Source organism: Leishmania braziliensis, chromosome 17 (genome assembly GCF_000002845.2).
Source record: "Leishmania braziliensis MHOM/BR/75/M2904 complete genome, chromosome 17".
Lineage (NCBI taxonomy): Eukaryota > Euglenozoa > Kinetoplastea > Trypanosomatida > Trypanosomatidae > Leishmania > Leishmania braziliensis.
Window position 1 is genome coordinate 307768 of NC_009309.2, and position 15056 is coordinate 322823.

The following is a 15056-nucleotide window of genomic DNA, read 5'->3' on the forward strand; positions in this document are numbered from 1 at the left end:
ACTTTAGCTGCGTATGTGTGTTGAAGAGATGAATAGCACGATTCAGGTCGGGTGAAGGGGATGAGCGGGCCTCTGTATACGTGCGCATTCTATGAAGAAGAGAGGAGCACTGATAGAAGGGCCTCTGCAGCGGAGGACCTGTTTTGTGTAAGTCTATGTGTGGGTGCATGCATGCGCGGATGTGTTTTACTTCTCTGCCTTGTCGTCCCCTTTCGTTTTCTTGTTCTTGCGCGTTTAAGGTCGTATATGCGTGCGTGTCATCCAGTGAAATGAGCCTTTTGAAGGAGGAGGCAGGGCATCGAGAAATGGGGAAAGGGGCGAGGTAAGTGACTGGAGGGGGGTGGGGGGGGGGAAGAAAGAAAGAAAGAGAGAGAGAGGGAGAGAGGCAGAGAGGGAGGGGGTGAGAGGAGGGCGGCGCCAAATAGCCGTTGATTGACAATGCAGCAGATCAGATACGTGTAGGTGTATTGGGTAGAGTGCAAACCACAGACGTCACCCGACTTCCTCCCTTTCTCTTTGTCCATCTCGTCTTCGCACCCCCCCTCCTCCCCCCCAAAAAAGCGTTGCGCCTTGTCACCCTTCGTCGCAAAAAGGGGGGGGCGGTGGTGGTGGTGGTGGTGTAGTGAAGGAAGAAAGGCCAAAAGGAGGCGGCGCTGAGGCAGTGCTCGGGCGAGGACTTGATTTCCTCCATTTTACTGCATAGGCTGTTTGGCTGACGTAGCAGAGATGAGTAGAGCAGAGGCAACCATTCAACAGAGAGAAAGACACGCGTGAGGCTCTAGGGTCTGCTCTCCACTACTGTGCAGGAGTGAGATGGGTGAAGGAGGGACGGCCGTGCGAGCACACGTAGTACTGTTCGACACAGTCCAGTGCAGCCACCATAGAGCGGGCCGCGTTGGGGCGAAGAACGTCCCCGAACATGATGGCCCCGCGACAGGAGCGCGAGATGAAGAAGTTGAGAAACACCGAGGGAATGAGCAGCGGGCACGGAGAGGAGCAGCGCGGTACGTGTAACGACCCGGGAGAGCGGGCGCATGAAGAGACGGGGTCAGTGGCGGCAGGTTGCGAGGGCATGAAGGGACAGTCGAATTCTGCCTTCGCTGCGGCTCCCACCACTTCCAGCTCCACCACCGTTTCCTGCAGGGCCTGCGTGGAGGTGACATGGCGAACGACCCCTTCCACCTTCAAGCACGGCCACGCCACAACAGCTGTTGCCAGTGAGGGACGAGTGCGTGAGTACGTGGACTGGTCAACACGCGCGTCGCTGGCCCAAGCAACGTCTCTGTTGCACTGTCTCTCTCCTCGGTGCGCGACGGCCTCACTTTCGTGATGGAAACGCCACCCCCACTGGCGCAGATGTGCCTCCACCGCGGTCACACGTAGACGCCACTCGGCTGGCAGGGACACAGCGAATGACACCGCCGCCATCGATGCACTCGGCGAACATGCGGGGTCAGTGACCGCGAGCGACCGCAGCAGCTGCGCAACGCGGTGGCGACGCTCTAGCGCTCTTCGTGCGTGAGGGCTAAGCGACAAGGAGGTACGAGCTACGTGCTCTGAGACAGCGCCAGACCCGAGGATCACGGACTCACTCCCGGTGCACTCCATGCCATCCTGCAGCTCGGGATGGCACACATAGGTGTCAGCGAAACAGAGAAAGAACTCCAGTCGCACTCGCTCGTGTACCGCGTGCTGATCCGCAACCCACCACTCCAGCACGTGTGGCTGATGACGGCATACAGAACCTTGAGGGGCCACTGCTGCAGGGCTGCAGGTTGGCTTGAACGCACATCGTGGAGTGTTGGGAGAGGCAATGACCAGGAACTTGCGTGCCCACTGGAGCACTGACACGCGCGCTGAGAAGGCGGTTGTGATTGGTGGCATGACATCTTCCGAAAGCACTGCTGTGGCGCCTTTGGATGTATTGGAGCCACCGCTCTCGACACCTCTGTCGGCTCCTTTCTCTGGTATCCATGGACACGGTGCCGCACAGGCGCGAGGCAATCGACGTAGCGCATTCCCACGTCCTGTGTCCAGGAGATGTCGCATTCGCGTTAACTTTTCCTCCGTGTTAGAGACCTGTACAGGCGATGGGTGATGCACAGGGCCAGGGGGCTCACGAGAGGATAGTGATGCTTCCAAAGGAGGGCGAGTGTGCAGTGCTGCCTGCTCCTCCTTTTCCTCTCTGGTGATACGGTGCAGGTTGGGGTCGAGGGTGACAGGAGTACGACGCGGCGCTGCTGCCGAGGAGTTTACGCTGCGTGCAGTGGCGCTTAGCCACAGCAGCGAGGCGGGGTTGAGTTGCACGCGATGCAGAGTGCCTGTGCGACCAGCCACACTCTCCGAGGATGCGGTCAAAGAGCTGTGCTTTGTGGAAGGCGGTGCCGACGTGTACGACTGCATCCCAGGAACAGCAGCGGCTTCCAGTACCTGTTGACAGAGGTACCGCACGCGTAACTGCACCTCCGCAGCTTCCTGTTTCACAAGCACATTGTTTGGGACGAGAGAGATCGGCTGCTGCTGCTGATCTGGTATGGTTTCATGTGAAGTTGCTGTTTGGGCAGGCAGAGCCTTCTCGTAATCCTCAAGGGGCGCCTCGTCACTCTCGCACCCCCGCCAGCCGCTGGTGAGGCGCTGCAGTGCTTCGTCGTAGAGCTGCGCAAAGGTCTGCTGTACGGAGTCTCCGTTTCGGGTCCGCTGTCGGGCCTCCGAGATGCGGGCAGGGACGTACGTGCTGTCAACGAATACGAAAGCTGGGACGGCTGCCGTTACTGCTGCGGCTGCTGTGATAGACCTCCCTGACAGCGGATGTGCGCTGTGGCGACGTCGACGTGTGTTGGTAGCGACAATGTCGTAGGCCCAGTGCGTAGGTTCCAGCACACGGCAATGCGTCGGGCACAACGCTGAAGACAGAGGAGCTGATCGACCTCGACAGTCATCGTCTTCTAGAGGATGTGCTTGACAATCTCGCACGAGTATCATAAAGAGGGTCCCGTGGCGCTCAGGAAAAGGCGCAAAAGGGTGGCTCTCTACTGTATACGGTGTCTCACGGGCAGGGACGGCGGTGGCACCCAGCGGAGGAGGGGTGAGGAAGAGAACCACGAAGTGACCAGGCCGCACAACCACTTCTGTCAATACACCCTCTGCCAGCGTCTCCTCCGGGGTCTTTCCACTACCTTTCCAACTCGCGGCGGTCGAAGAAAACGAACGTGATCGCCCTGCGCGCCGCTGTGCACGAGTGGCTGACGATGATGGGGCAGATGAGGGGTCTGGCAGTGGGGCGCCGAATGCGCGACACAGACGACGCGCCGTCGCCTCGCCGCGTGTGCGACGGTGTCCCGCCTTTCCACCAATGTCCACCTCTCGTGATGCCTGATGCACCCAGAGAGCACCACTGTACAAGCCGTGACGATCCACGCGCAGCCCCGCCGCCGCCCACGCGGAGTCGGGGTGTATGTCACCTCGATCACTACCCACGCGCGGAGCAGAGACGCAGCGAAGCGGTGTAGAGAGCGAAAGAGGGTGCAATGGGAGTGTTTCAGCTGGCATACCTCGGGCAATACTCGCGTCCCCGCAGAAGTCATACTCAGCAATCATCTTTGCAGAGAACCCGGAGACACTCTGCGCCGGCAACGAGTGCCGGGCGATCGATGCGCCTTTGTCAGCGCTTGCGTCGAGAGGTGTGCCGGTGAGATACAGCGGCGCTAACAACGTACACACCGCGGTCTGGAATACAACCGCTAGGAGGTGTTGCTGCTCCTCCCGCCGTGCACGCATGGCGGACGCCGACTTGCAGGCCCCCGAGGAGCGACGGTGCAAGAGCTCCTCTCGATCACGGTCACTGAGAGTCTTGCAGGGACCGCCACAACCGCTGCTGCTGCCGGTGAGAATGCTGAAGCTACAGGTGCCGATAAGTGCTACATAAGGAATCTGGCGCACTGGCAGGTTGTAGAATAGTCCGCGTACTCGGCACACGGTGATCAGGTGCACACTGTTGCATCTCTCCCTTGCTCCATCACTAATATCTGAAAAACTGTCGCGAGAAGAAGACCCACTGCTACTATCATGACAAGAAGGGTAGCGGCTGGCGTGCCGACGTCTGCGCGCGTGCTTCTCGACGAGGGGCATTTGCTGGCCACAGTGCCATCGCGTCTCCGGTACAAGGTCCAGGACAAGGAGACAGGAGTGTGACTCGTACGATGGGCGCGCAGCTGCGCCACCACCAGCCTCCCGGCCACTGGCAAACACCTCAGCGGGACAGACTTTGCCTTCCACCGCAGCGCTTTCCACCACCTCCATCCTGACACTCACGGACACATCAGCGCAAATGGCTGCCAGGCGACCAAACAGCTCAAGTCCATCAGGCTGTAGTGCGGCGTGACTCCGCTTTCCTGTGCCTGCTGCTGCACTAGGGAGTGTGCCATTACCCTCTACCGCTACCTCTGCTCTTCTTCGCACCTCGTCCGTGATAGGCAGAATGCATGTTCGCGTAATGTCCCACGCGAGCGCTGGGAGACAGAGCGACACCTCCATGTTGTGTGAGGCTTCTTTACCATAGTAGGAAAAAAGAATCCTGCTAGCTTCGGCTTCCAGCACTGGCAAGCCAACCTGTGCCACGCAGGCAAAAGCGTCTGTGAAGGTCGGAAACTCATGGCTGGCACGCAGCACAGCAGCATCATGTGAGGCAAGCCGCTGGATGTGCTCTTGGTGCATCGTGCGGGTGTGTGATGCGACGTTGAGGTGGAGTGGAAATGGGGTCGGGAACAAGGAGAGAGGGAGGCAGAGGTCAGAGCGTGTGTCTTATGGGGGGGGGGGGGAGGTGTAGGTGGCCGGTAATGTGGGAGGTTGAGCGCGTAGCACGCGGAGGAAAGAAAGAGAGAGCTGAAAAGACAGTCAAGAGGAAATGGCTCGGCGCGCAACGGCACGGAACACGTGACGGCGGAGGTACCCATGAGAGGGAAAGAGTGGAGCTCAGAGGCCATATAGGAGAGCCTCGCGCACTTGTCATCTCTTTCTCTCTTTTTCACACCTTCTCATAGTACTTTGTATGGAAGAAAAGCTGGGCACTCGAGGACGGAGGCACAGCCCCCCCCCCCTCCCCCACACCTACACAACGTAACAGTCATCACCGCCAAAGGTGGAGAGAGCAAACTAAAACATATATACACAGAGAGAGAGAGGAAACATGAAGGCCACATGTACATCACGCACACAAAAAAGGCAGAAACAAAGAAGAGGAGGGGGGTGGGGGGACAAAAGGGAGATGGGCGGTGCCAGAGAGGGAGGGGAGGAGAACATCAGTGGTGCGCTGTGATAACCTAAAATGTATTTCTTTTTCTTGATTGGCTCGTTTGTCCCCCCCCTCTCTCTCCCCGTGCCTGTGCTGCACTGGTGAGTAGACGAGGCATTCAGAGAGGAAGGGGGAGGGGAGGGAGGGAGGTGGTGGTTTCCCTCTTCTTTCCGTTCGCTTCGAGTTGTTGTGGCTTGGCGGCGAGGAGGCGCCTGTGTCAGTTGAGAGGCAGCACCATCACCTCCGACGTCGAACCGTCTCTGCGTGGCTTTTGCGTGCTCGCGAGGTTGCCGCGTATAGATGACTCGGCGGAGACCTCAACAGGACTCTCTATACCTTGGTCGCTTTCGGAGAAGGCGCGGAACGGGTGCCTCTCCGTGCTGCCGAAGGGGTTGCGGCGGTGATCGTTACTGTGGTAAGGCGACAGAGCAAGCCGCTCGGTCGGGATCTGTGGCGTGGAATGAATGTCAAGGGCCGAGTCGTAGCAGTGGGGCAGCAGCTGCCGATGCTCTTCCCACAGACGCGCTGACGGAGCCGTGCAGTTGCTAGAGGGGAGCTCGAACGGCACAATGGCGGAGGGTTTCATCAGGAGCGGTGCCAAGAGCGATGCTGCGTCGTTGCTGGTGGTGGAGCGGTTGCTGTGGGGGCTTCTGGGCTGACTGGGTGTCTCTGGTGCTGACTGGAAGAGGCGACACGTCAGAGGGTGGTGCCGGAGGTAGTAGAGCCCCGAGCACTGCTTCGGCCGTATGATCGCGGTCACTGGCGCTTCTGGAGCTCCGTCACTAGAGCCAGCAGAGAGCCCGAGGGCGCTCATTGCCGGGTCACCTGCGACGTCTCTTTTGTCCATCGCCGAGGATGTGGTGTTGTTGTTCGCGGTCACGGCCGTCGCAGATGTCACCTCAGGCGCGAAGTGGGACGCGAGATACGGATGAACCTGCCCCTCCGTCGCCGTGAGCCGCTTCCCAGCGTCCCAGTAGAGGCACCCCAGAAAGAAGTCCACCCACGCATACTGACCCCAGTCACACTTGCTTGGCAGCGAGAAACACTGATCGGGTTCGTGCGCTTGGCCTCCAGGGAACATTACTTGCAACAGTGCCAGCTGCTCTGCCGTCTCCCACGTAGTCGTACCACCGCTCCCTTTTGCGAGAGGCGAGTCTGCTTCCCTCGGACTTCGCTGGGAGCTCTCCACGACGGATGGCGTGCTCCACTGCTGTTGGGCCTTGAGGCGTTGGTCGTGTTCTCGCTGGTGTCCCGCGGCGTCGTTCAACACCTGGATGAACTGGAGCCAGCACCGCTCGACGATGATGACTTCCTCATCCTGCTTCACGTCCTCGCCATCTACGGCTAGCTGTGGCTCTTGCGGGTGTAGTTGAGGCAAGAGCCGCTGCAGCTTCTGTGGGCTGGTGCTCGGTGAAGCTATATCGCCGTGCACGTGCGCGACCGCTGCGGTCATGCTTAGCTTGTGCTGCTTGTACCTCCTCCAGCAGGACTTCACAGTAGCGAGAAAGGCTGGATCTGGCATCCCAAGTGTCCGCACCGCCGACTGCAGCAGCATTACGTCGTCACAAGCGTCGGGGAACAGGGGGTGGCCAGTGTGGAGCTCGTAGAGGACGCACCCAACCGACCACATGTCTATGGCGGTGGTGTACGGCAGCCGCAGAGCCATCTCGGGGCAGCGGTAGGACGGTGACTGAAGAGGGAAGGAGGTGCCAGTGGTACCAGGGGGGATGAGATGGGCGTGGCCAAGGTCGATGAGAGCAATCCGTGACGAGGCCATTGTAGCGGTTGATGCAGCCATTGCATAAGGTAACGCGTAAGTCAGCCGAGCGCGTGCCGAGGACGTGACAGTGCTGCTTGATTCATCGCCACCGCCGCCTACGCCGCCGCGGCTGTCGTGGCCTGGGCGACTTGTGGGGCTGGCGCTGGCGCCCCGTGGGCTGCCGTTGCTGCTGCGCGGCGCCTCGCTCAGGGCTGTGTCCCCCGTCCCACCCCCCATCAACTCCCCGACGACCCCGGCGCACGTTAATGTGGAGAGCGGGGAGGAGGTAAAGGCGCCAGTGCGGCTACCTGTCATACAAAGCGAGTGGCCCGTAAGGGAAACCAAAACTCCGCCCGTGATACACTGATTGAGGAGATCTCCGCTGGAGAGATGGCGCTGGGCGCTGCTAGTCACTTCGCAACCAAGGTGCTGCAAACTGTGACTACGGCTCATCATCGTGATACCTCTGTCAGGGCCGTCAGTGACTACAGTATCCCTCTGTGGCGGGTACGGGGCTGTCAGCGGCGGCAGAGACGAGGAGCACGTTGACATGCTGCTGTTGGCGCTTCCGCAGTCGCCGACTTCCGAGCTGGAGTGCCTTTCCACGTATTCAGTCACATGGGGGCGACGGGGAATAGTTCCGCTGTACGAGGAGGAAGGCGAGGGAGCAGCCGCGCTGGAGAGCAACGACGGCGGGGGGCCAAAGCTCAGTCGACGGAAGGGGTACAGGCTGAGCGGGGTGGGGAGGGGGCCTGCATCGCCAGTGCACGGAAGGGGGGCCTGGAGGTGCTGCGGCTGCGATGGTAGGCGGGGTAGGGGCTGTTGACTCGCAGCACCGCCCGATTCGGCAAAATGGCCGCTGATGCTGCTGCTGCTCCTCCCGCTCATAGAGCGATCCACAAATACGATGTTCTCTGGCTTGATGTCGCCGTGGAGGATGTGTGCGCAGTGATGCATAAAGTGAAGGGCCCGTACGAGCTGCGCGAGAACGCTGTTGACCACCTCGGTCGGTAGTGTCACTCTCGCTTGGTCGCCAGGTTGCACAAGTAGCACATCAGCAGGGAGCGGGAACGGGGAAGGGCTTACGGCGTGGTCGGCCTTCGCTTCTCGCAACTCGCGCCGCAGTTCCACCGCGTCGCGTACGCTGAAGCCGAGGAGCGGAAAAACAATGATGTGGTAGCCGCGGTACTCAAAGCGGCTGCGTGGGGTGAGCACCGAGGCAAAGCGCAGCGTGTGCTGGTCCGCCATGGACAGCCGCGGTGCCGTTGATGGCAACGACGGTGCAGAGGGCTTGCAGTGATGTACAAACGGCTTGGCCCGATAGTCGGCGGTGGCCCCGCTTGCACCCTCTCCGAAGCAGCCTCCACTGCACCGGCGCATCCCTGCGCAGCACTTCTTCAGTTGCTCGCAGATGCCCCACTCCGCCTGTGCCGCATTCTGGTAGAGAAATTCGCGCCGAATCAGCTTCAACGCACAGTGCCGCTCAGGGGAGAGAGGCAAGGCTGCGTGGTCAAGGGCGTGCACGACGACGCTGAATGTGCCGAACCCCAGAACCTCCAGCACTTCGTAGCGAAAAGATATGTGCATGCCGAGGGTGATCGGAAAGTACGAAGCTAGGGGAGCGGTGGATGATACAACTTCCCCCTTGTTTTTCGGAAGACTGCTGGTGCTTGTAATCTTCTCCGTGGTGTGATGGACTAGGGGCAAAGGTGTCGCACAGTCCGTTACTCCGCACGCCGTGCGCGGATGCACGGGAGGCCCACAGTAGTACACCACATCGCACGCCAGCATCTCCTCCTGCTCCTGCAGCGTCAGTCGATTTCGCATCCAGTGCAGGGCCTCGCCAGGTGACCACGGTGGCGGTGGTGGCAGTGCGGGTAACTTCAGTGGCGTCGATGACTCCACATTTGAATGCGCGGGTGCTGGTGACACAGAGTTGTAGCTGAACTGCCTTCTTGTATTGCTGCTACTGTTGCCGCCAGCGGTGAAGATGGAGGCGTTGGCTACCGGCCTGCGATGCTGATTGCGGAGGCTGACGCGGCGACCCAAAGGGGCCCACTCTTGTGTACTGGCAGTGCTGTACTCCGCTGAGTGGTCCATCACTGGAGTCGATAGAAGCGGTCGATGCTGTTGCTGCACCGCAGCGAAGGGTGACGGGGCGCAGGAGCAAGAGTCGACAGACCTTTCCGCACTTTCGTGCCACTCTGGTGATCGCACCAACGCTGCCGTGGTTGGCTCCGTCGGCGTGGGAGAAGAACACGACGAGTGGTCGTGCATGATGCCCGCGATTAGGGTTCTGGGCTGCGACGACAGAGTGGTGGGGAGAGGAGAGGGGGGCTGCTGCGGCTGCTGGTGATGCGACTGCGAAGGGGCGGAGAGGTTTTGCATACTCTCGCCACCAAAGCGGCGAACGAAGTCCTCGCGTGAGTTCACCCCCATCACAGCCGGGGGAGGGGTGGAGGAGGCTGACCAGCCGCTTCGGTCTGCCGTGTGGCTGCTGCTGCTACAGTTCACACTCCGGTGGGCTGTACTAACAAGGGAGGGACCACCGAAACGACCGCTAATGCTCCCGGAAGAGCACAGGTGCGGCTGCCTCTTAAGAATTGGCAGGGGCATCCGCTGGTCTGCCGACGCTGTCGAGAAGTCACATATGTAGTCCTTATCGTGCACGGGGCTCGTGCTGGGACTGTAGCGGCGACCGCTGCACTGCCGCGACGACTGCGTGCGGTGCGCTGACGACGTGGATGTTTCGCTGGTGGCACGAACGACGTCGTGGTTGAGAGCCAACAGCTCCTTGCTCACTGATGCGCTTTCTATAGACCTGAAAAGCTGGTGCGCTCCACCTAATGCGTGGGAGAATGGACTGCGGCCGGTGCTGTGGGACTCGCTCCTTCTCATTGGCGACAGCGGCTTTGTAGGGAAGATGGTGTGCCGTTGGGGCCAGGGGTCCCTCGAACTGGTGGGGAACATTGCGGACTTAGATGGATAGAGCTGGTCGAGGTCGCGAAAAGGTGTAGCAGCGGCTAACGCGGATGGGGAGCGCGCCACGGTGGTTGTGCCTCCGTTGTATTTAGGATCCATGGTCCGGCTGGCGGTGCGGCCTGAGGTGTCGCGAGTGGGCTTGTGTGAAGAAACATTGGCCTGCTGCTGCACTGGCGTCGTTGCAAGGGATGCTCCGGGGATCGAGTCGAGGCCCGCAGAATGCACCTGCGGGTGAGTGAGGATGGGACAGTTCGCCGTGGATGACTTCATCCAATCATTCTGGCGCCTGTACACATTCCACATTCGTTTGTTGCTGTCCGCATTCTCTGGGCTCTCCGCGGTGAAGGCGAGCGACGGTGGTGAGGTGTACGGGGTGAACAGCGTCCGGAAATCGGGGGACTCCTTCGGGGTGCATCCCTCCAGGTGACGCGTCATGGGCGTGGAAAACAGAGACGACAGGGGTGAGCCGACCGGGGCAACTGCAGGAGAGTTCTCGCTGCACCGTGTCGACAAGCCGAGAAGCATCGAGCGCTGCGGATTGGTCGCGTTTCCACTGCTACTCTCGCATGACATCGAAAACTGCGCAGGGGCTCGTATCTTGGTTTCGGCAGCGCTGGAGCCCTTGTCTCGCTGTGCGGGATAGGGGAGTTCCCGTGCTGAGAACTGGTTCCAGAGTCGCCGTGACAGTGAGGTCATGGGTGGGTTCAACTCCTGCCGCTGCAACGGTGACGGAGGAGCGCCTTGATGTGGCAGCCGCTGCGTCGCTGGGGTACTCGGGGTGAGCTGCGGAGAAAGGGCCTTTGACGACAGTGGGAGCTGTGAATGCGACGCGTCTGGCTCATCGAGGTGCATCCCACTGCTACCACCGCTGCAGCTGAGAGTGGTCGGTGACGATGCCCCTTCGTACATCGGGGTTATGGCGCAAGAAAAGGCGAGCTGCGGGATACGACTCTCACGGGGCGTCGGAGACGCGGTATCAGGTACGATGGAGTCGTTCTGCGCAGCGTGGCTCGGCGTCAGCGACGTGTATGATCGCGGCGAGTCGTCCGGAGACAGCATTCAAGTGAATACGCACAAGAAAAAGAAGGCAAATCAATTCACGCAGAGAAGCAGAGCTCATCGAGGGCTGTAATGAGGAGAAGGGGGGAGGGAGGGAGGAGGAGAGAAAGATAAGAACAACAGACACGCAGCAAGAACCAAGATGAGAAGGTGGCTCTGTGTATAGATAGATGTATGCTTTAGCGCTACTAGTAGTAGTAATTCCAACAGTAAAGGAGAAAAACACAGGGAGAGAGGAAGGAAGGAGGGGGGGGGAGGTGAGAGAAGGGAGGGAGGGAGGGCTACACACAAGCGCTCACTCGCTTACCCACGCACGCGTACACAGCTGTTAAAGAGAACAGAGTCAGTCAAACGAGAAGACGCGAAAAGGAGCAACGAGGATTTGTTGTCTTTTTTTTTTCCAGACTACGAGGAGCGTCACTCCTCTCTCACTGCTCGTGCGTGCGTGCGTGCGTGTGTGTGTGTGTGTGTGTGTGTAAGCGAGTGAGCGTGAAAGTCTCAGCTCACTGGAGAGACGCTGTCCCACAGATGTCGCCCCCCCCAGGAAGAGATGAAAAGGGGGAGGGAAGGAGGAAAGTGAAGGAAGAAGAGAGGGTGAACGGGGGTGAGAAGTAATTGCTTCTTGAGTAGCGGAGGGGGGGGGTAGTGGTGGGGGGTGGTGGTGGTGGTGGTGGGGAGAAATGACGACGGTATAGGCAAAGAACAACGATGTGGGAGAGACGAAAAGCACAAGAGAAGAAGACGTTGAGAGGGAATACGAGAGAGGGGTGAGATGCAGGCAGAGGAACGGTGGCCGATGCACACGTACACGAGAGATGCAATGCGGTGTCGAGCAGTTAAGGAAATGGGCAACCGCCACTACATACATACATACATACATACACACACACACACACACACGCACACAGACGTGCACACGGACGCTCAAAAAAGAAAGACGCGGCAGCCCTTCGGATGAATCGTTTGTAGGCCTGCCCCCCCCTCACACATAGGCACTCTCGGAGGTTAGGGACGTGTGTGTGTGTAGGTCTACCCCCTTCCCAAGACAGGCCGAAGAGAAAAGGGGGGGGGAGAAGTGTGTGAGCAGTACGCAAGAGGAACACGGGGAGTTTGCAAGTGGGCAAGGGGATCGTGTGTATTGGCTTGGCTGGGGGATCAACGCGAACAAATCGGGCAGGGACGTGAGGCGAGCAAGAGAATGCGTGAGTGGGAGGGCGTCAGTGCTGACTGCTGTCCTTTCGCAGACTTTCAGTACTGCGCGCTCGCCCTTTTAGCTAACACTGCCTTTTGAGCGACTTGTGAAAGATCGGAGAAGAATTTTCGCTATCCACTACTCAGTTAAGCACACGCACACACACAAGCACACACGCACTGTGTCAGAGCCTGCTACGGTACGTTGTAGTATCCAACATGCAAGCCTGATGGTACGGCCAACCAACGAACAAGCCCCGCAAGCCGTGCGAAAAAATCCCCCAAGTGTGTGCGAGACGGCGACGGTTGTCGAGAGGATGAGAGAATAAGGACGTCATGTAGGTTCACGAAGTTGTTATCCATGATGCGCGGCGTACCGCTCCTCCTAAACCTCAGCAGTTTTTGAAGGAGGAAAAGGGGGTGGGTGGGTTAGCATGACTCGCACTGTCTGACTGCTGCTTGGCTTTTCACATTGAATGTGACAAGACGCGTGGGCGGATGGGGAGGGGGACTCGGCATCATTAGGATGTGCTAGCCTTCGCTGCTCTTCCATACTTGGCAGATGCTGTGGATCAAGCCACAACTGCCACGCCACCTTCTACTCATCCAAGAGCAAAGAAAGACGCAGGTCGCCCCAGTTAAAGTACAACCCCGCTTCCATCTTTGCGTGTGTGTGTGTGTCTTTTTCTCTGTGATTGGTCAGCCAAAAAGAAAAGACGCACTCGCGTCTGAGCGGGGGATAAGCGCAACTGCGAAAACAGCAGACAGAGCGTAAGGGGGTAGGGGCCACTCCCTCGCTTCCTTCTTCGTGCTTTCGCTTTCCCTACTTCCCTAACAACAGCCACCACACGATCGACACGTCTTTCTCCCCTACACAGACATGCGCATGTCGAGTTCCGCTCTTGCCTCACCATTTCATCGAAAGAGTCAGCCCAAAACAACTACTGCTCAGGGTTGCGGCGCTAGTGACGTTGCTTCCACGCAGCCTCACGTGCGGCTTGTCGGGCTTGTCGACCCCGCTGCTCCTCTAACTGCGCTTGCTCCAACTGTGCTGCAACCATATCGCTAGAGGAGGCGCTGCTGTACTCATCCGCCTCTTGGGATGTCTCCCCGCTGTTACCACGCATCGCGCAACGGCGCCTGTGGGCTTGGGTTATCGTAGAGACATCCTCGTCCGCCACGGTGTAAGCGAGACGCCGCGCACGTGCCACTGCACGCTTGCGCTTGAGCTTGTCAGCTTCATACTCGAGCTCATCCACATCATTGAAGAGCCCAAGCTTCTTTAGAAGTCGATGTAGACGGACATCGCACTCATAGTCGAGGATGCGCTTCTGTGTCTGCCAGATGCTGCGCGTTTCCTCCACGTCCACACCTGTGAAGGCGAGCCGGTACTCATGCCCCGCTGCCGTGCTCTCTCCGCCATATGTGCCGTGCTCTGGCGGGTACGAGGGTAGCCGGAACATGGCCTGACCAGGTGCTGTGCCGTTGACGAAGATCGTTTTCAGCGCCGTAGTGGCGCTCATGCCAAGCCACACAGGCGCAACGTACGGAGGAAAGAAGTGGAGGGGTGGCAGCGCCAGCACGTACGCGAGCGGGCCAGCTAGCAGCGAGCTTGCAGCGACGAGTCCTAGGCTAAGACCCACCGCGAGCTTCGTGTTCTTAATCCATCCATCAAGCCGGTCGTTGAAGCCGACTCGCTGGTTGAGGTGCTGAATCGTATTGAAGCACGTTAATCCTGCCGCAACGGCAAGAGTTGGATCGACAGTGAAGAGTGCGACAGCGGCGATCGAGGGTATGCTCGCCAAGCTGAGGTGGCCACCCGGCATGCAGGATATGGCAAGCGGGCTCACAATTGCCATGCCGGCATCTAGAAAAAATGACCCGATCATCTGAGCTGGCACACCGAGGCAGTACAGCGAGAGGGCCGACCCGACCGCGTACGGCGCTGTCATTTTCACGTTGTTGGTGCGAAAGCTGCGAAAGATGCGGTCGCGGTCGTTCTTCAGCTTCTGCGCCGCCACGCGCTTCTCCCACGCGATGGCACGTGGGTGGTCGACAATGCCGAGGTACGCCTTGTGCGCCTCCTGCAGCTCTGGGAGGGCACATGCTACGCGGTGAAGGCATTGGTCGCCGTAGATTGTAAAAGGCAGTGTGAGGCAGCGGAAGACGCTGCCGGAGAGGATTAACGCCCCGGCAGGGGTCTGCATGGAGGAGAAGTGCGCCGCATAGAGAGCGCCGTTCGCAATGAAGGTGGAGAGGAGGCCGACGCGATGCACGGCTGTCGGTGACAACATGCCTGCGTGACACACTTCCCCTATGAGGAGGGAGAAATGATGCTCGCGTTGCGTATATGTGCCTGTGTGTGTATCTCCAATTATCAGTGATGATGGTGGTGGGCAGTGGTGGGAGGGACGATTGCGCTCACGATTCCGTATCACCCAGGACAGGGCAGCTAGAGGGGAGGGGGAGGGAACTGCCCTCCCTCCCTCCGTGACGAGCAGAAGGCTTGCCCGCTCGTTGCACCCCTTGGACGCTGGTCCTCCCCACCGTTGCCCTGGTAGGGCAACGGTGTGGTTGGCAGCATTGCGCAGGGAGGGGGAGGTCAACGCACCACCACCACCAGCCTTTTTGTTCCCCCCCCCCTCCCACTAGCAAAGTGGCACACAAGGGACGGAGGGGTTCGGCGGAATCGTCAAAGGTTGAGAGGGAGGGGAGTGGGGGGGGGGGATGTGCAGTCCGGTGTTGGGGTTCCGGATGGGACACGGATGCTGTGGA

At 59.5% G+C, this 15056-nt stretch overlaps 3 protein-coding genes across 3 annotated transcripts; all 3 read right to left on the reverse strand.

The window, feature by feature from the left end:
• Window positions 1-795: 795 nt before the first annotated feature.
• On the reverse strand, window positions 796-4713 carry LBRM_17_0720 (conserved hypothetical protein; the record flags this gene model as incomplete). The annotated part of the gene is made up of 1 exon (XM_001563789.2): window positions 796-4713. The coding sequence occupies one exon, from the start codon at window positions 4711-4713 to the stop codon at window positions 796-798; it is 3918 nt and encodes a 1305-aa protein (XP_001563839.1).
• Window positions 4714-5507: 794 nt separating this feature from the next.
• LBRM_17_0730 (putative protein kinase) lies at window positions 5508-10940 on the reverse strand (the record flags this gene model as incomplete). The annotated part of the gene is made up of 1 exon (XM_001563790.2): window positions 5508-10940. The coding sequence occupies one exon, from the start codon at window positions 10938-10940 to the stop codon at window positions 5508-5510; it is 5433 nt and encodes a 1810-aa protein (XP_001563840.1).
• A 2303-nt stretch (window positions 10941-13243) lies between these two features.
• LBRM_17_0740 (conserved hypothetical protein) lies at window positions 13244-14575 on the reverse strand (the record flags this gene model as incomplete). Its single annotated transcript, XM_001563791.1, has 1 exon — window positions 13244-14575. The coding sequence occupies one exon, from the start codon at window positions 14573-14575 to the stop codon at window positions 13244-13246; it is 1332 nt and encodes a 443-aa protein (XP_001563841.1).
• Window positions 14576-15056: the final 481 nt, after the last annotated feature.